The sequence below is a fragment of the Pinus tabuliformis genome, chromosome 5_2, assembly GCF_031772625.1.
Source record: "Pinus tabuliformis cultivar Carrire ecotype Pingquan chromosome 5_2, CPIR1, whole genome shotgun sequence".
Taxonomy (NCBI): Eukaryota; Viridiplantae; Streptophyta; class Pinopsida; order Pinales; family Pinaceae; genus Pinus; species Pinus tabuliformis.
This window is the reverse complement of record NC_142306.1, coordinates 232,961,730-232,982,902: the sequence shown is the minus strand read 5'-3', so window position 1 is coordinate 232,982,902 and position 21,173 is coordinate 232,961,730. Positions and strand designations below refer to the sequence as shown.

General features: G+C 42.4%; 1 protein-coding gene across 2 annotated transcripts in view; it reads left to right on the top strand.

The window, feature by feature from the left end:
* Positions 1-1,739, top strand: part of LOC149158389 (rhodanese-like domain-containing protein 7) — a 52,344-nt gene extending 50,605 nt beyond the window's left edge. For both annotated transcript variants that reach the window (XM_089436198.1, XM_089436199.1), the window contains exons 4-5: positions 395-697; positions 936-1,739. In XM_089436198.1, the coding sequence (XP_089292324.1) occupies positions 395-697; positions 936-1,313 (681 nt within the window). In that variant the 3' untranslated portion in view covers positions 1,314-1,739. The remainder of the gene's footprint in view (positions 1-394; positions 698-935) is intronic.
* The last annotated feature ends 19,434 nt before the right edge of the window (positions 1,740-21,173 follow it).

Genomic DNA, 21,173 nt, shown 5'->3' with positions numbered 1-21,173 from the left:
GGCAACATTGTGCATATTTTCCCAAGTGTTTCTAAATGTAACAGTGTTCCATGAATCATCAGGGAGGGTCCTGTCTTGTTGTATTTCACTTGTTAGAAACATATATTCTTAGAAAACAATGTTCTCATTTTTACTACGTAAAGCATACATTCTGAAAATTGACTTTCTGAATCTTGAGATCTGTACTAGATGTTGAAATTTTTGAATGAGTAGCTCAAAGTTTCTCAAGATTATCCATCTTGAAGGTGCTGAATTGTGAGGTTACATGATTGAAATACTGTTTATAATGATTTGTATGATTGGACTTGCTTAAATGAAGACATTGCATTATGAGTAGTGGTCTCTGGAAGTGTTACGGATGGTCATTATTTAGATGTTGCCTTTAATGTTGCAGATGGTCGTGGATGTAAGAAATTCTTATGAGACTCGAATAGGAAGATTTAAAGGGGCAATAGATCCTCATACCTCAGCATTCAGGGAATTTCCATCATGGGTTGAGAAAAATCTCTTTATGCATCAGTCTAATGGTGTTATTTCAGGGGAACAAAAACCTTCAATTCAAGAGAATTTCACGGATGAAAAGGAAAAGCTAAATTTTGAAAAAGGACAATTCCCACGCCGTGTGGCTATGTACTGTACAGGGGGGATCAGATGTGAGAAAGCCACTAGTTTTCTCATGAGCAAGGGCTTTGAAGAGGTTAAATCTCCAAAACATTGCCTGTTCTGCACTTTTGCCTTTCTGGGTTTTCTTAGTTAATTGTGTTTGATTTTAATCATGCAGTTCGAATCATGTGCTTTTGTATCATTTTTATACAAAGCTTGTATTGATGCATTTGCATGCTGATGGAGCTTTACAGCCAAAAGTGGAAAATTAAAGGACCTTGCAGCATGTCTTTCTAAAGTTATTGATTTTTTTGTTTTCCTCTTGTGCTAAGGTTTATCATCTAGAGGGAGGAATTTTGAAGTACTTGGAAGAAGTCCCCCCATCAGAGAGCCTTTGGGAAGGTGAATGCTTTGTATTTGACAAAAGAGTTTCAGTTGAACATGGACTGAAGCAAGGAACATATAAACTTTGTTACGCTTGTAAGAAACCTGTAAATGATGATGATGTATTGTCAGCGGAGTGGGAATACGGAGTTTCTTGTCCTTATTGCTACAATGCAAAGTCAGAAGCAGAGAAGGCAAGGGCAAGAGCTAGGCAACGGCAATTTGAGATGTGGGGTGTTGTAGGAGGACCTGATAAGGGTGTCCCTCCCAGTCAACGGGGAAAGAAGCAGAAAAGTGGCCCATTACATGTTTCAAGATCACTCTAAGTTTAATGTAGCAGCTGTAGTCTTCGAAGTGGATAGCAATTGATTTCCAACGCGTTTTTGACTGGGTGCAAGTTTTTGTATGTCGAAATTTAAAACTGATTGTTTGATTGGCTACATTTATTCAACTTGTATCTCTTCCTTGTATCAATCAAAAGCTTGATTGAAATCTTAAAAATGGGCATGTTTGGATTTAAATTAAGATAATGCATGTTGTTGAGAATTTTTCCTCAGGAAGTTCTAGGATGGGAACTTACCTTATAAACCAGGCTATTCACAAGCCTTATACGTCTCTAATGCACTATTACTCTGAATGTTTCTATAAGAATTTACCAATCACGAGAAGAATACAAGGACACTTGGCTTGCACCTGACTGTTTATTCTGTTCTTTCTTTTGTAATAAGACGCCTACAAGTCTTGCTCTGGGATGGACATTAATGTTATGCTAGCTTAATCTATATTCAGAACATTTGAATTGTAATTGAGTTTTAAATTAGATATGCTAGCGTAGATTCATCTTAACTCTAGATCTACCAAGTGATGAGAACTCTATATCTACCAAGTGTTGAGAGGGATAAAATCTCTCAAGATGCAAATGTCTTTTTAAGTGCCAAACTTGAAGAAATGTTTGTATCTCAAGAGATCCAAGTCTTCTTGGCACTTGGTAGATCTAGAGTTAAGATGAATCTATGCTGGTTTTTAGTAATATTATTTATATTAATATAATTTATATATCTATATATACAAATGTTCTTATTTTTAATTTGATTAAAACTCGAATAATACATATAATTACATATATATATATATATATATATATATATATATATATATATATATATATGCAATTGACATTTTTTTGATAGGTTTATTTTTTTTTTTAATTTTATTTTGTTTTTAAATTTAGCATTTTAATGTGATATATATATATATATATATCTATCTTAGAAAAATAGTTTATTATAAGTATTAATTTTTTATATGTTTATTAATTAAATCTAAATATGAAGTTGAAATATAATGGTTATCAATATGAATAATTATTTTATATTATGTGGTAAAATGGATCTTAATTTATATTACTATTTTTATTTTATATATATATTTCACATCTCTATACACAAAATATTTTTATCTCTAATTATATGTTTATTAACTAAATTATTAAGGTTTTAAATGCATTGAAATATGATCGTTACAAATAAGAATTATTATTATTTAAATTTATTTTAATGTGATGCATATTATCATTTTTTTTTCAAAAAAATTGTTTGTAATTTTATTATCATTTTTTTTTTCTTGCGAAAAGAAAACTGTATTTTCATTCATATATTGGAAGGAAAATAATTTTTGTATATACACAAAATGTGTTCATTCATCAAGGATATTTCCAGATCCTTGTGTGGCAAAAGTTTTCATTACATATGCATAAAAGCATTTGAATATGATGTGTGGCCAAATGCTAAGTAACCAAAACATAAAACCTAAAAGAAGTAAAAATAGAAGGGGGAAGATCAAGTAATATAGGAATCACTTGTCTTCCCATTTCCTTTCTTTTTTTGTACTTGTTTCCATTCCCTAGTTTTGAGATCCACTGGTACCAGAGCCAAGATGCTTACTAATGCCTCCGAAGAATGCTTTTTGTCCGAATTTGAGCTTTCTGATATGTGGACACATTTTGTGCCCATTGCATAATCCTCTTTGCGTGTCATATTTATTTGGTGATCTGACGTAGTTAGAGGACAATTTGGTATGGAATATTTTTGAAGAAGAGTAATGGTCCTTGTTTGTGCTTCGATGTCCACATCCATTTTGACACCTAGTTGGACTTGATCTAAAATTAAAAACTTGAAGGTTTCTTGAAAAGTTTGCAAGCTAGTTTATGTCTTGTGGGCAATGGATTGAAATTGCAAAAACAAATAAACTTAGTTTTTTTAGTTAAGTTTTGTAGATATAACTAGAGAAAAATAGACAATATGCAACATCATACACAACAATTTGATGACGGAGTTAATCCCTCCTGGGCTACATCTCCGGATCCAACTTCCAATGTTGGCCCTTTATATTATATGCTCAAAATGTAAATTACATCAACATGCAATGCTCAAATCACAAAAATATTGTTGCCATTGTGTTCAAAACAACCAAAAACCCCTGTTTAGGCTCTTCTTGGGCTAAAAAATGGCCAAGATAGGCCTCCTTGCTTCCTTCTCTGCTATATGTCCTGTAAATTCACCAAACTGTCAAACCAGGAAATGAATTCCTCCTTTGGCATATCCGCTAGACAATAATTTTGCGTGGGCGCGACATAAATTCTGCTGGAAATTGGGCAATTTGTCGAACAGTTAGTTGAGTGTCGTGGCCCTAACTACCACCCCTTTTAACGGTCATATGGAAGAGACGTGGCCAGGGGCGTGGGCTAGAGGCCATGCGCCCACCGGCTCCGCTGCTCCTGGTCGCGTGCAAGGCCATGGGGCCGTGCGCTGGGCACCATGTGCCAGCCCTCCTTCGCAAGCCCTGACCGATGGTTGTATCGGTTATGTGGGAACCGGGCGCTGGGCTAACCCCCGCCCCCTCAGCGTCCACATTTTCTCTGTGGTCACGGGTACGTCATGTGGCTCAGGGCTAGGGCCATGTGCCTGCCCCCTCTGCCTTTCCTTCGCGTTGTGGTCACATGTTGTGTGATATGAACCTAGCTCGACCCCCCCGAAATACATCGACCGCTTCACATTAAATATAAACAGTGCTCATAATATAACAAGAACCAATGCGGTGGTATGATAGTAAGACGATGTGTTGTTCAACCGGAGGTCGCGGGGTCGACCCCCACACATTAGGCCATGTGGTGCCTCCTAATTGGTCCACCCAAAAATAAACAACCAATAAAATGTCGCCACATAGACTTGTACGACTTGCCGCATGTTAGCATAGGATTGGCCCATCTGACCACTGTACTTGCCCAGTCATCTTACTGACATCAACACCACGTCACTGTACGACTCGCCTAGTTAGTAGCCCAATCAACCTTGCAAGTTGATTTTTAGGTGTTTACCAAAAACTTCAGAACACGATAACTTTCACATATTGTGTTGGATTGAGGCGATTTAAGCGTTGTTGGAATTAGAATGACGAGATCTATGACTTGGCATTGGTTTCGGGCAGTTTTGAGGATTTTTGAGCATATTTTTGATCCCTTGGATCATTCCTCCCCACTAGAAGCTTTTGGACCACTAAAAGTTTGTTTTACCCAACAAATAGGTGAAGTTACAACTCCCTCAGTTTCTCGATCTCAATCCATCTTGCTTCACTTTGTCCATCTATTGCAATATCTTTACCAAAGATGAAATCCAAATGAGACTGGCAAATAACCCAAACAAGCTTTAAATGGAAATACTTGCGTAGATGAACGTTTGGCATGATTGTAGGCATGCTGTATGTAGTGCAAATGTTCATCCCAAAGTTTAGGATGCTTACTACAATATCCTCGAAGGAGATGCACTATTGTTCTGTTTACCACTTTTGTCTGACCATCGTTTTGTGGATGAAATGTTGTGCTCTTTTTCAACTTGGTGTCTATGAGTTCCCATAAACTTGACCAGAACTTCCCGACAAATCGAGAATTTTGATAAAAAATAATAGAAGTGGGCAATCCAAAGTGAATCCATACATTTTGGAAGAACATTTTTGCGGTTTGTTCAATTGTAATTTGTTTCTTACATGGCATCAACACACACATTTTGCTGAAACAATCCACAACAACATATAGATAATCATGACCTTTTCTAGACATTGGTAGCCCCCCCTACAAAATCCATTGAAATACTTTCCGAAGGACGAGAAAGAATAGGAAGTGGAGTGTAAAAACTCAATTTCCTATTTCTAGGCTTGCTAGTAGCACACATGAAACATCCCTTTACATATCTAGTTGATGTCTTGTGGGCAATGGTTCGAAATTGCAAAAGCACATAAACTTAGAATTTTTAGTTAAGGTTTGCAAATATGACCAGATAAAAATAGACAATATGCAACTTCACATAAACAACAATTTGATGAACATAGGGGATCAAAGGAAGGATGAGGCTTGCGGTTTTCCTGAAGTGGAGGCCCGACAAGGGTTAGGGTTAGGGCTCATGTACTGCAGACTGAAGCGGTTACCTTCATGCAGCGGATCTGTTCTGGCTCTCTTTGAACCGTACTTGCCTGACGCTGTTCACCCCCGCTGTATTCCCGTCGCGGTTTGGGTTTTACCTCTCTGTAACTTCACCGTTTTCACTTCGACCTCCCCTACCTGCTCTCGGTCTCAACAACGACGGGCTTCACATTTTTCACGGCGGCAGCTGGCACGGGTCTTTTGGAGCGGTTATGGAGGACCTTGTGGACTATTCGGAAGACCCACTAGAGGGCGCCTCCATCTGGACATCTCCCCATGCAAATTCGGCTGGTCTGTTCCCCTACAACAACGAATTGACCGACACCATAGCGACGCTGCCCTCGATCTCAGGGCCCTCGTGCTCGGTCGTTACCCTCCCAGAGGTCACCCCCTCCTGGCCGACTTTTTCAACTCCACCCCCGTCGCCGTCCACCCTAAACTTTGTGGCCCGTTCCATAGGCCCTAATCTAGCTATCTGCTCCACGGGCTACCCATCTTTCCCTCCATCTATCGGTTCTCACAACCCCTCTGTTGCTCCCTCTAGCGAACCCTTGGCCACTTCACTTGGGTATCCTCCAGCGGTGAATATTTCGGCCCCCCCATCAGGCAGTTTCACCGACATCCCTCCCATCTCTGGCGCCTTCCCCTCTGGGCCGATTTTAAACTCTGCAAACCCTCAATCAAACCCTCCTTCGAGCGGCACTTAACAAAACCCCTCTGATGCAGGGCACAAACCAAGTAAGAAACAGAGGTGTGTAAAATCCAAAGCACAGGACGTCATCCTCAGCTTGGGTGAAGATATTCAGTGGGGAGACACCATGGACACTGCAGACAGAGTTCTGGTTGGAAGAGTCTGGGGATGGAATTATACTGCGGCTCGGCTGAAATAATGGACGACTGAAGTTTGGGGACAACACCTGGCCGAGCTTCCTTTCGTCCAAACCTTCGTCAGGGGCTGGTTCGCATTGAGGTTCACCAGAGCCGAGCATACAAATTGGGTCCTGTCATTAGTTTGGCACATTGAACAGGCCCCCGTCCTCCTACACCGGTGGAACCCCCTTTTTGATCTAGAGAGAGAGCAACTTGGGGCTGGCCCTCTTTGGGTCCGCCTACCAGGACTTCCCTTGCAATTATGGTCCGAAGACATCTTTCGACGCATCGGGAACTCCTTAGGCACATACCTGGAACATGACAAGTCATTCCTTTTCGTCGACATAATGGCATATGCAAGGATACTGGTACATTTAGATACTAGGGAGGGCTTACAGGAACACATTACCCTCCAATGGAGGAACTTCTCTCGGCAACATATTCTTGACTATGAAGGGGTGCCTTTTCGATGTAGGAGGTGCCATAAGGTGGGTCATCTCTTTCGGGACTGCCCCCTCAACAACAAAGCAAGAGTAGGGGAATTCGGCAAGGCTATACCGACCAAAGAACCACAAGCACAAGGGGAGCACCCCCACCCCCCCCTTGAAGATGCAGAGACTCATATCGACCCTGAAGCAACAAAGGAGGCACTAGCTAAGGAGGCTCCAAAGAAGTGCGGCAAGGCACCACATCGGCCTCCCTCTCCTCCTCTCACCAGGGCAAGGGTGGCTGCTAGGGCTGCGTTATCTTCGGGTATGAACACTTCTATACCCTGCTCTGTTCATAATTTTTCTCCTTCTGAAAGCATAGCATATTCTTCTTCTGTAATTAATAAGGCCTCAGTCTTCACCTCTCAGCCCCCCATTTCTCTGGCATGCCCCCTCCATAACCCCTCTCCCACATTCTCTTGTACTCCACCTTCCTTCCTGGAGAAAGCCCCTAACATAACCCCTGCCTCTGATCATGGGCCACCATCCCCCAGATACCTGATTCGATCCCGGGTGAAAATACAGGCCCCTGATTATATTGGCATTGACCTGGATACTACTCCCATCCCCCCGAAGCCTCCCCGAGGACGTCCTTCCTCCCTTTCCAAAGCAAAGTTGCAGGTCGGAGAAGAGATTGCATCTAGGAAACAAAACACCATCCACTGGGTAATTAGAGCTATGAACACCCTGGCTGAACCGCCTCCATGAAGCTTTTCTCATTCAATTGCCGAGGGCTAGTTAGGCCTGAAAAAAAACTAGCTCTTTGCAGACTTATCATATTTGAATCAATTGATGTTATCTTCCTTCAAGAAACCTTGGGCTCAGCTGAAACCATCTCCCACCTGCTTGAATCGATGCTCCCGGGATGGTCCTTTCTAGCTCTTGATGCAAATGGACGCTCGGGTGGCATAGCACTGGGGTATAACACTTGATCCATCAATCTTTGCAACAGTTGGGGAGGCAATGGGCACATTGGGGTGGACATTTTCTCATCCGACTTGGGCATTGAGATTAGGCTAATTAATGTGTATGGGCCATGCCATCACCGCCCAGAATTTTGGGATCATTTACTGAGCTCTGATATCTTGCAAAGGGATTACTTAATCCTTGGAGGGGATCTAAATTTTTCCATAGGCCTCTTTGAATCTTGGGGACATCACGCCCAAATTGATCCCCTAACAACATACTTTGAGAACATCCTGGAAATCCATAGCCTTTTGGACATCCCATCAGCAAAATTGCAGCCCACCTGGAGGAACAACAGAGTTGGTGAAGACAGCCTCGCCAAAAGACTTGACCGTTTTCTTATCAAGGAGCGCCTTCTGAACATGGGTCTTAATTATCGACAATGGGTGGGATCGGGAGGTATCTCAGATCATATGCCAATATACCTAGAAATAAGAGGGGGGTTTAATAAGCCTAAAGGCCCTTTCAAATTCAACTCTTCCTGGTTAAAGGATGCATCTTATGTCTGCATGATAACTAATTTTTGGAAGTCCCATCACCCTGATGCTGGAGGGCATATAGCAGAAGGTTTTGCACATAACCTAAAAGAGCTGAAGAGTCTCTCTAAAATTTGGGCTCACAATAAGGGAGTACAGGATGATCAAACCCTAAGGGATACCAAAGCAGAGATTGCTGACTTCGAAAACAATCAGGGAGGGGTCTTCACCTCGAATGAACAAAAGGAAAAGCTCACATCCTTATATTCTAAGAGATGCAAAATCCTAAAGGATAGAGAAGAATCCTAGAGATTGCGAAGCAGGGCAATCTGGCTGCTAGAGGGAGATGATAACACGAAATTTTATCACAAATTTGCAAATGGCCGAAAAGCAATCAACTCCATATGGCAGCTCATGAATGAGCAAGGGAATATAGTAAACACCTTTCCACACCTAGCAACCTTGGCCACATCTCATTTTAAGCAGATATACAAGGCTCCTCCAAATGCCACCCTTGCTGAAATCATTCGGTTGGCACAACTATTTCCCTGATTTGTGGATCAGGATACTGTGATGGAATTGAACAAGGAAGTCACTCTAGGGGAACTTGAAGGCACACTAAAATGGTTCAAGCGAGATAAAAGCCCAAGGCCAGATGGATGGTCGGTGGAGTTCTATTTGGATTTTTTCGAGACTCTTGGTGCAGACCTCCTCAAAGTTGTTGAAGATTGCAGGATCAATGGCAAGATGTATGAAGCTTTCAATACCACTTTCATAGCCCTCATTCCCAAATCCGATAACCCGGCCTCTTATGATGATTTCCGGCCCATATCCCTATGCAATTGTATTTATAAAATCATTGCCAAAATCATAGCTAATCGCCTCCGCCCCATCCTATCCACCCATATCTCTCCTGAGCAATTTGCTTTCTTGCAAGATCGACAGATCCATGAGGCGGTTGGAACTGCACAAGAGGTACTGCACTCTCTATAGTCCAAGAAAATGAAAGGTATGATCTTAAAGGTAGATCTTTCAAAAGATTTTGACAGAGTAAGTTGGCTGTATATAAGAATGCTCCTAACTCACCTTGGCTTCCCATATGAGTTTATTAAATGGATCATGTGTTGTATAACTAATATATCCTTCAGTGTTCTGGTAAATGGAGTGGCATCGCCTTTCTTTCACTCAGAAAGAGGTCTCAGACAGGGATGCCCACTATCTCCCCTGCTTTTCCTTCTCATCATGGAAGGGCTTAGCAGACTCATCAAAGAAGAACATAACAGGGGAAGGCTCCAAGGAATCAAAATCACTGATAGATGCATCCTGACTCACTTATTATTTGTGGATGATGTGCTGATATTCCTCAATGGAGGCATAGGGGACTTGACTATAATGAAGAATACCTTCTCTTTATTTCAAACTGCCACTGGCATGGTAGTCAACTGCAACAAGTCCACGATGACAACACCTAGATGCTCTCCCCATGAGATACAATTTGCTCTCCAAAGATTCCACTTTACCCTGCTGCGAATGGAGGATGGTCTTAGATATCTGGGATACAAGCTAAAGCCCCTGGGATATAAAATAGCAGATTGGACATGGCTTATCTCCAAATTGGAAAGGAGGCTCAACATATGGTACCACAAGTACCTATCCAGGGCAGGCAGATTAGTACTCATAAAAGCAGTTCTAGAGGCCACTCCGGTATATTGGATGTCCTTAGCATGGATACCCAGGGGTATCCTCTCTAGAATACAAAACCTATGTTGCAGGTTTCTTTGGAAGGGTAAACAGTCAGGGAGAATCTTTGCTTGGGTCAAATGGGAGGCACTTACCCTACCAAAGAAATGGGGAGGATGGGGCATTAAGAAGCTGGAGGACTTCTCCTCAGCGCTGGTAGCAAAACTTGGTTGGCAACTAATCACCACGAACAACTTGTGGAGTATGGTGGCCGTCTCAAAATATATTGCACCTCTCAATCTGATGGACTAGCTAAGACAGCCACATCGAAGTAACACAGGGATATCAATTATATGGAAGGCAGTGCTGAAATCACTAGCCATCATCCGAGCAGGCCTTACTTGGAGAATACAATCTGGCACATCTGTGCGTATAGGGGAAGATCCCTGGATTGGCTGCGGGAATGCCCACAGGTTGTCTATAGAGCTTAAAAACCATCTCAGCATTGCAGGCATCACCCATATCTGTCATATTGTGGACCCTGATCATACCACTTTGTTTCAACAAGCTTGGAAATCTGCCTGCATCCTGCACATTCCACAGCAATGGGAGCAACAATGGGCTGAATACACTGTGGCATTAACTGAATCTCACATTAGAATTGTTGAAGGGGAGGACGAGATAATCTGGGCGCTTGCAAAATCAGGGAAATACTCCCCCAAGGAGGGCTATCTTGTTTTAGCCGAGACTCATCGACCACAAGCTATCGAGCTCTGGTGGAAGCACTTGTGGAAGCTCAAAGCGCCTCCTAGGACCCAACTTCTCATGTGGACAATTCTAAAAAATAAGATCCCCACTGGCGATAACCTCCTTAAACGTGCTCAGCACGGACCATTTTGGTGTTGCTTGTGCAAGAACAACAATGAAGATGTAGACCACCTTTTCCTCGATTGCCAAGCTGCAAAGGATCTCTGGAGCTCGATCCTATTGACCTTTTCCTCCCAGAACAGATGGCAGGGATTGACAATAAAGGATGCCTGGTCTTCATGGTGGACCAATGCAGACCCGTCAAAGGCTAGGAACCTACCCCTCCTTATTTGTTGGGCAATTTGGATAGCACGCAATAGATTCATTTTTCAGAATATTGCTCCCCACTGGCCCTCCATCTCAGCTCGTATCCTGACTGACTACAACATCATCCCTGATGATGAGGAAACCCCTCGTACCCGAAGCCATAAATCACTTATATCCTTGGGCATTTTTTGATGGTTCAGCACAGGAAGCTGGATGTGGGGGAGGTGCCATTCTGTACTTATCTGAATCCCACCACTTTCATATTCAAATGGGACTGGGGAGAGGCACAAACAATTTCGTTGAGCTAATCACAACAAAATACCTCATACAATTTGCATTGGAAAAACACTATAGAAATCTACAATTGTTTAGAGACTAAAAAATTGTCTGTAACTGGATAAACAAAACATCAAACTGCTCTGCATCTTCTCTGAGACATATATTGGATGAGGCGCACCGACTTACTACACTTTTTGACTCATTTGTATGCTGTCATATCTACAGGGAACGAAACACAGCTGTCAATCTACTATCCAAAGAAGCTGCGGTCAGTGCTTTCGGCACTTGGTTGATTCGGGAACAGAGGGATGGCACTCATTACTAGTTTTACCATGACATTACAGACTAGATGGCTCAGCCGGAGCTTGGTTTTTATTTTTGCTACCATTTGTAAATATTCATACATGCTTTTAAATTATTAGATGTATATATAACAAACATGCACTATCTATGTAGAGTTATTTTGTTTATTTTTGCTAATCTTTTTCTTAGAACAATGCTTCCCTGCATGGATACAAGGCACTAATTTTTGTTGAATTGGATACTTCCTATTTACGACAGGCGCTCTGCCTCACATACAACATATGCATCTTGCATATACAACATGTAATTTTCTTTCACATAATGAAAATTACGATTTTCCAAGGGGAAAAAAGCAATTTGATGATGGAGTTCACCCATCTAGGGCTACCGTCTTTGGGTCTAGCTTCCAATGTTGACCCTTTATATTATATGCTTAAAATGTAAATTACATCAACACACAATGATCAAATCACAAAAAAATGCTACCATTGTGTCTAGCACACCCAAATACCTCTGTGTAGGCTCTTCTTGGGCTCAAAAAAGTTGAAAAATAGCCAAGATAGGCCTCCTTGCTCCTTTCTCTGCTATACGTCTTGCAAATTCACCAAACTATCAAACTAGACAAAAAATTGCTCCTTTGGCGTAGGCGGCAATTTCGCATGCGCACGACAAAATTTCCACCGAAAATCAGGGAATTTGTCAAACAATTAGTTGGGCATAGTGACCCAACTAATGCCCCTTTTAACGGTCATATGGTGGACATGTGGCTGAGGGCGCTGGCCAAAGGTCACATGCCTACGGCTTCGCCGCTCCTGGTCGCGTGCAAGGCCATAGCATTGCTGGTTGTGTACCACCTGCCAACCCTCCTTTGCAAGCCATGGTTGGTGGTTGGATCAGTTATGTGGGAACCGAGGGCTAGGCTAACTGCTTGCCCCCTTCTCCTCCGCCTTTGAACTGCGGTCACATGTATATCATGTGGCGCGAGGCTAGGGCCACGTGCTGGCCCCCTCTGCCTTTCCCTCACGGTGCCCCCTCTGCGTTTCCCTCATGGTGTGGTGACTTGTTGTGTGATATGACCCGAGGCTGGGCAGTCGGGCTAGGCCGCCGACCTGGCTCTCCCCCCAAATATGCTAACGACTTCATGTTAATTTTAGGTATGTTCTATGTTGAGAGAAAATTTACTTCAATTTTCCATATTAGCTCAATATAAATTCCATATTAGCAATCACATTTAGCATGATAGTAAAACACAGATAGAACATAAACATAAATCACATAAAACAAGCCAAGACAAGAGGACACAAGATGTGGCGCCAGCCAGGGGGAAACCCCAATGTGGGAAACCCTTGATCAATTCTTCTTATGTTCTTGAATAGTTCAGCTGAGAGAGAGATAGTACATATACATCAGAAGTCAACATTTTGACTTGGCAAAATTAGAGCAGAGATCTTCACTAAGAATATAACACATGAGGTCGCTGATCTGAACTCAGGTGAAGGCATACTGCTTCAACTGATTCTCCAAGGTGATTCCATCACCATTCTGGACCCATCACTGTGCTGCACCCATCACTGAGTTGTTCTCATCACGGTGTTGCTCCCGTCATGGAGCTGCACCTAATCATCATGCTGCATACATCGCCATGCTGCATTCAACCATGCTACATCCTTGTTAATTGACTAATCCTCAACATAGTAATATTAACCCATGACAATAGCTCTGTCCATCTGATAGGAAATCTTGAGAATAACCTTGTTGCTTGCTATGACCTGCGGCCTAGCCTAGCAACAAGATATACCTCCAATCCTTTATCAACTAGCCTTGAAGCATCATAAGAACTTAACTCTGCTGTCATCCCTTTCAAACATGTGTCACCAAAATGTGACCACTGTAGCAGAACCCAAATTCTTATTCGAGTTCCCACATGATGAAATACTTGTCCTCCAAATTTAACACTAGAAGCCATCTGAACTCATTGACTGAGAGACAACGTATTGTACCCTTATCGCGTCTCATTACCAAACATCCCACTGCAGTTTATCCGACCTTATCATTGTATGAGACTAGAGATGAATCTGAGCTTTTGTTGATTGATATTAGTCCTAGACAGAACTCCGCTATCCCTTATCTTTCCTTTGATTACATCCAAAGATTGTGTTGCTATTGTCTATTCAAAGTTACATTCAAACTAACCTCTTCCACTTTCCATCTGAGATCAGAGATTGAGATAGCATGCTTGAGACACCTTATTACAACGTGTTAGTGTCGGTCTTGAGCCCTCCATCGGTGATCAAAAGCTCTTTGCATTTTGCATAAGTAGGTGTCTCATCAGTGTCAGTCTTGCATCCCATTAGGGATGCCATAACACTGATGGAGGAGCTGGTCTTTTGTTCCCTTCTTGGTTTTGCTGGAGCAGGTCATGTCATTTAATGAGCTTGTGTTATACTTGTTTATTTTGGTCTTGAGATCCCAAGTCTTAGGTCTAGGGTTTTAAGTCAAAAATCACTGCAAAGTCATGAGTCAAAGGTTCATGTGCCCAGCAAGCCAGAAGGAAGCATGTACATATGTTTCATTAATATTTTTCATCAGTTGCAGCTCATTTATACCTTGGTTTTAAAAACTCTGTTTTTAAACCCAAGGTCATGTGAAATTTGCAGAAATAAAGAAAATTTTCAAAATTCTCCAAAATGCCGGCAATAACCCTGGTCTCCTCACTAGCATCCCTCAGATGGCTAACCTGCAAAAAGAACGGAGTTAAAACATTCAAAAGGCCAAAATCAGGACAAAATGAACTCAAAAACAGTGTTAAAATGAATGCCAAAGCAAAAACATTACAAAGTGGGTTTGGTAAGTTAATTTTTTCAAATTTGGGCATATAAAGGCCAAATTTCCCTCTAAGGAGCCTCATTATGCATTTGAGAGCAAGCAAACACACTTGAGAGGTCGAAGAAGGCGATTTGCAGCAAAATTGGGTATTTGCCTGGTGCGCGACCACTCAGCAGGGGCGCGACCACTCAGCACGGGGGCGCGACCACTCAGGTCGATTTGCCCAGGAACCTCCAAAATCGACCCAAACTCTCTCTCATTCACTCAATCGGTCGAGGTAGGGTCTCTTTATACATTTGAAAGCTAGAGATATGAATTTATGGGCTTGATATGTATGTTATCACAGAAAAAATGCATGGAGAAGGGATAGGAATGATTGTTTGTGTTGTAGGCATTATGCTAGGGTTATGTTTGTTTTTCAAGGTTTATAATTCCTTTTTCCCTCCTTGGTTTCCCATTTTGGTTCACAAATGTCAGTGTGTCTCTCTCTTTTATCTCATTTGCAAACTATACTAAAAATCCCATCCCAAAGTTCCTAAAACCCTAACCCCTCCTCAAAACCCTAATGCCTATCTATCCTTCCCAAAACCCTAATGCCTATATACCCTACTCAAACCCTAAAGCATTATCACACAGCAGTTAATAAAACAAAAGATATATAAAAACACAGCAAAGATAAAAAGAAATGTTATGAAAAAGAAAAGAGTATATATATATGGCAAATGCATGTGCATGTTCACCACAAAAACAGAGTCAAGTATTACCATGCCATAGCCTAGCCACTACAAGAGCAAAAAGACATATTGTTGTGTAAAAATCAGAGGCAAGGATGCTGTGTAAACATTAATGCCAAAATCAACAATATACAACTGTACATGATGCTCAAAATGGACAGTTTGCTGTGATAGGGTTTGCACAGGAACAATTGTTGCATCTCCCCAATTTTAAACTCTGTTTTCCCTACTTTTGCCTTCATTAAAATCCCAGTTCAATTGCTCTATTCCTTCCCTAAAAATCCCAGTGCAATTGAAATCCCTCTTCCGTTTTGTCAGCATGTAACTAAAGCCCCTTTTTCCCTCATGACAAATGCAAACTAATGCTTTGTTTCCCCTTAGCATCAAAAGCACATAAACTTGAAAAAACAGAGTATGCTTATAAAGTACAGTCAGAGACAAATTAAAGGAGCAGCCTGTTGATGCTAATGATTGATGCTACCCCATACCCCTATGATCATGTTGTCCTTTACCCCATGTTAAAAAAAAATATATTGTCCTTTCCCTTGGTGATCATTACACATATTTTCCCTAAAAAAGTATTTATTTGCAAATGATTTCCAAATGATAAGAGATGAGGAACATGTTTGATATTTTGTGAATCAGTCCTTTAAATTCCCTGTTTTTATATATTTCCCTTTCCTTATTAAAAGTCCCCCCCCTAACATTTCCTTCATGATTTTTTCCCCTTGAAAACAACATACTTCTCAGCATTTTGCAGGCAGGGCAGCAATCAGTTGTGTTCTTTTTCTCCACCTTGCTCAATAACATCATGTCAACCACTGAAACTAATGAGCAAGGTGATGACCGGTCTTCTTCTTCGGAGTCTGAGGTACAGAGGCCTCGGAAGGGTGGCAAAGGTGGTCATCATAAGAGAGAAGAGCCCACTTCTCTAGCAGAGTTACAGGCTTGCCCTTTGGCAGTGACTTTTTTCCGGTACATGTCATGTCTTGAGTTTTGTGAGAGGCTGGCCCAGATTCAGCACCACAGGGAGTTGGCCCGATTATTTGTTTTGCACCTTCATGATGGGCAGGTCACTCTTGCAGGGGTGAATTTTGTACTATCTCCGGAGGTGATTTCAGAGGCTACCGGGATACCAAATGTGGGTGAGGTGTGGCCAAAGCGCAAGATGCTGGACTATGTATATTTCGAGCCATATGTCAGGCCAGCATTCATGAGTCATTTGTCGGGGATCTTTCCTTTCAGGTTCCTCCGGGCGGAGTATGCTTCTATTATGCGGCTTATCATGCACTACTTCACATGCGAGGGGAGATTTTCTCGGGTCTTCTCTTATCACATTCGCTTGCTGATGCACTTCACCCGGGTGAGGATGATGAACATCCCGGTTTTCTTTTTCCATGATATTCAGAGGATGGTGTCAGTGTTCCAGAGGCGGTCTCCAGCTCAGCAGTATCGGAGTTTGTGCCATCACGGTCTTATCCAGCTTATTGTTGCCCATCAGTTGACTCAGCAGGGCATTGCATGGGCAGACTTCATTTCTCGGGATTTCTTCACAGAGCCACAGCCCGAGCCACAGCCAGAGGTCATTTTTGAGGAGGGAGGTCCTTCACATCAGCCTGAGATCACTGTTCCGAGACACATGGCTTCCTCACCTCGCCTCACTTATCAGAAAGGCCCGAGGGCCTTGTTTGCAGCAGCTCGGCGAGTACTTTCTCCACAGCAGGTGGAAGGGGTCTCGCCATCATCATCAGCTACAGGTCAGCGAGTGTTATCTCCACATCAGGTGGAAGGGGCCTCGCATTCTTCATCAGCAGTACGAGAGGGAAAACAGCCCGTGACAGAGGAGGAGAGAGCCATTGACATGCCGGTTGACATCATTGATCTTAATGCTCGCTCCCCTACATCAGATTTGCACGAGATCATCCGACAGAGAGAGGCGGAAAACCGCTTGCTGCAGGAGATACTTGATATGGCCAAGTGGACAATAAATTACTTGGAGCAGCGCAACAAGCAACTAGAAGAGGAAAAAGAGTTGGATGAACTATGGAGAATTCGTAGCAACCGAGACTTGAACCGTAGGAGGCCGGGTGACTTGTGGCCTAGGGACCGGGAATCAAGGCTCATCAGTTCAAATGTACACTTGCAGCAGCTGTTGGAGAAAGCCAACCGAGACAAAAGGTTGCTCAGACACATGAAGGATCATTATTGGGCAAGAATGCATGTTTGCAAAGCAAGGATGAAGATCCTTCAACGGCGGTTGAACGAGGCTCTTTCGAGGAAGAAGAAGGCCAACCCACTCCGTATCTTGGCTGAGGCATCACTCACTCACCATGATACTCTTTAGTATCCTCCCAGCAGCAAACACAAGAAATTTTGAGGATTTTGAGGCATTTTTGGCATTTTTTAGCATTTTACAGGTTTTGGTCATTTGAGTGGTCTCACCCCCCGCGCGACCACTCATGGAGACAGCTCAGATTGAGGAAAACTCTACATATTTGGATTTGTCATGACAAAATACACTTGGATATGGATGGGTTTCAAATTTTATGGAGATTTGGGCCTCCAAAAGCTCAAAATACATGCAAATTTTGACTTTCTGCCCTTTTTTTGAGTTGCAGAAAGCTGCCTTGGGAGAAATGATTTTTGAGGGGTCAAATAAACTCCAAATTCAGAAATTCCACTTGGGTTGGAAAGTAGACTCCCAGACCTTTCCAACGAGCTATCTTGCACCTGATTTGGACACCGGGAAGGCCTTCAACCAGAGCTGCAAAGGGGCGCGACCACTCAGGATCAGGGGCGCGACCACTTAGGGAAAATTGCCAGATTTGACCATTTCGGCCAGCAAAACATTGTTTTTACTCTTGGATGACTTTTGGGCATGTAAATAAGAAACTTTGGTGTAATTTTCATGGCACACGGATGCATTTACTCTCCTTTGACACTTCTAGAACTTTCTTTGATGTAAATAGTGAAAATTTAATGCATGGATTAGTTTCCTAAGTTTTAGAGGCAAGTTGTTTTGACTGCCTATTATCTAGTTCTTAGTTTAGAATTAGTTCAAACTGCTCCTAGGAAGCTGAGCTCGACCCATAGAGGTGGGGAAAGGAGTTAGATCAGCTATATGATGCCTTCTCATCCTCATTTTGATGGTTGGACTCTTGAGGGAGAAGCTCTATTGTATATTTCACTTGTATCTCTGCAATTTGAGGAAAAGGAAGGCCAGGGTTTTGCAGACATCATTGTGGATTCTTGTGGATTATTGTGTTGATGGTGTGTTTCCTACTTGTCATTGTAAGTGTGTTTATGTGTTCCATCTCTTATTCTATTGCTGCTAATTAAACAAAAGAAGTGATAAAGTTTGAATTCATGCATGCCATGCTCAGCTTTCAATTTTGTTTAATATTTATGTTTTCCACTGTCTAAAGAGGATTCAAAGTCATTATTTGCCCTCTTTAGCTCCCTGTCTTTCTTCCTGGATCATCCATCTCAGCTAAAGGCATCAGCACAAATTCCTACCTTGCCCCAAAGACCCACCTGCAAAAACTGAGCTCAATCCCCACACCCTAAATTGCACTCCCTCCAATTGCCACCAAAAACCCCAAAAACTTTAAATCAACCCTCCTCATCAGTTTACTAGCCTAATATTTTTGATCCTAATTGGTCAGCTCACCCCATTGAGAAAATACCTTGAGTCTGACCGGAGAGAGCCTTCTCCTTCCTCGTAGGGCTAGCTACGAGGTGTAATGGTTTGATGTAGCCTTGAGATTTGTCTATCTCAGCCTAGGTGAAATTTCAAGCGCTAACATAGTGGCGACCATACTGGGGAGAACAAACTTGTTTGTGTGTTGATGTGTGTGTTTCGCAAGTCTTAGACGGAGCCTGAAGTCACGCCAGGTAGCCTTTGAACACGCTCTTGTTTTACATCAGCGTTAGTAGATAAACGCTGCTTCAGTCAATCTCCGTGAGCTTCTGAAACTCTCACTTCAGTGACATCTTTATCCCAGTATCATTATGGACTCTAAGCTTCGGATGATAGGCTAAGAGTTTCCATACGGCTGAGCGGTTTTTCCTTTCCTAGTCTATTCGCGAAAACAAGCTGGCTACTGATCCAAGACCAATTGTTAGATCTAATTCATGCCCAGCTATTTTTGAGTATCTTGAAGATCTTGATTTCGATGAAAGTTTTGAGTTGTCGTTGTTTAAAGCTAAATCTGAAAGTGCACTTGCTACTCTAGTTCCTAATCCTGATTTTGCAGCTGCTATTGAATTCGAGAGGCATAATAAATTAGTTGAAAATTTCATTTTGAGGAATCTCTAGACACGTGTACAAGCTACAACTCTTGCTGATTTCCTTGAAAATATCTCTGGTCATATTGGATCTTCTATCACGGCGCATGAACAGTCAAATCCCCCTTATATTGCCATCACTCCCATAGTTACTCATCCCCCATCTACAGTTGTTTCGCCTTCGGTTTCACATACTACTTCTCCTCCTCTTACTCCTCATACTGCCACACCTACTCCGCTTGCTACTCCAAGACCTACCTTACCAAGAAAAATGGCAGCCCGGTTTGCCCCACTTGTATTGCCTGCTAATCTTCATGACATGCCAGTTGACTATCAAAGCAAAATTCCCATGTTTGATGGCACTCCGCAAAGTACTACAGCACAACAACATATTGATAAAATGTCCACTTTCTTTGATCTATATGAGTTAGATGAAGAAGATGTTACCATGCGGTTGTTCGTGCAAACATTTGTCGGAGAAGTTAGAAAATGGTTCAGAGGGTTGGCAGCTAACAGCATCACCACCTTAGAAGCACTCGAGAATCAATTCTTGGACCGATGGGAAATAAGGAAAGACCCGCTGCAAATCAATGCCGAGTACAACAACCTCAAGCGAAATCCGGGTGAGTCGGTTCAAGATTATATCATCAGATTTAATTCAGTGTATAACGCTATACCCGATGATTTGAAACCATCAAGAAAGTCCGCATTGCTTAAGTTCCCGGATGGTTTCGATCCGGAGATGGCCTACTCACTGCGGGACCGAGACCCTCCTACCTTGGAGGAAATGCAGAAAATTGCAGTCAGTGTGGAGGCTAATTTGAATGACAAAAGGGCAAGAATGAAAGCGGAGAAGAAGGTCACAATCAAAGAAGAGGCAGCATCCACTTCTCAGGTTCTTCGTACAGTGGAAGAGATGAAAAAGGCATTCCAAAATCTTAGTCTTGGCAAACCGGAACCACAAGTTCGAAACCCAAACTTCAGAGGTCAACAACAGCAGCCCCAATATAGAATCAAACAGCGGGAAACACGAGCACAAGAGGCTGCCGTGCAGCAGCCAATCCAACCCCCATTTCAGCAAAATTATGTCACTCAAGAATCAGATGATGAGGGTGAAGGTGTTGGCGAAGAAAATCATTTCTTCACTCCTGATGATCTGCCCACATACATCACGGAGGAAGAAGAGCTGGTAGGTAATGCATACACACCTCAAGACGAGCATTATATTCTATCTAATGATGTTGTACTTCAAGAGGAATCTGAAGAGTATCAAAGAGGGTACTTACATGCCTTATCAGCTCAGCAAGGTAAGCAAAGGCAATTGAGGAACCGGACAATTCCCATCAATCCTATTCAAAAGAGAGCAGAAAACTTAGCAAAGAATGGTGCTGCTGCCCCACAGACAAAGGGTAAAGAAATCATGGATCCTTCATCAACTCAAACAGTTCCAGCAAACAAGATGGATCAGCCATCAAATGTACCCAAAGATACAGCAGAAAAACGAGACAATCCGGCAAAGGAAGGTGAAATTTCAAGCGCTAACACAATGAATAAGGGTTTCTTGAATCACTCTTCACTGTGGATAGAGGTCACCTCTTGACCTGCAGTTTAGGCTTCAGGACTGCGGCTAAGATGTGCTAATTCTCCTTGCTTGAACAACACCTAAATCACATCTTTGAGGACTGTGTATGAGTCTCTTTCTTACTGCGGATTAGGAGTTCATTTAGGC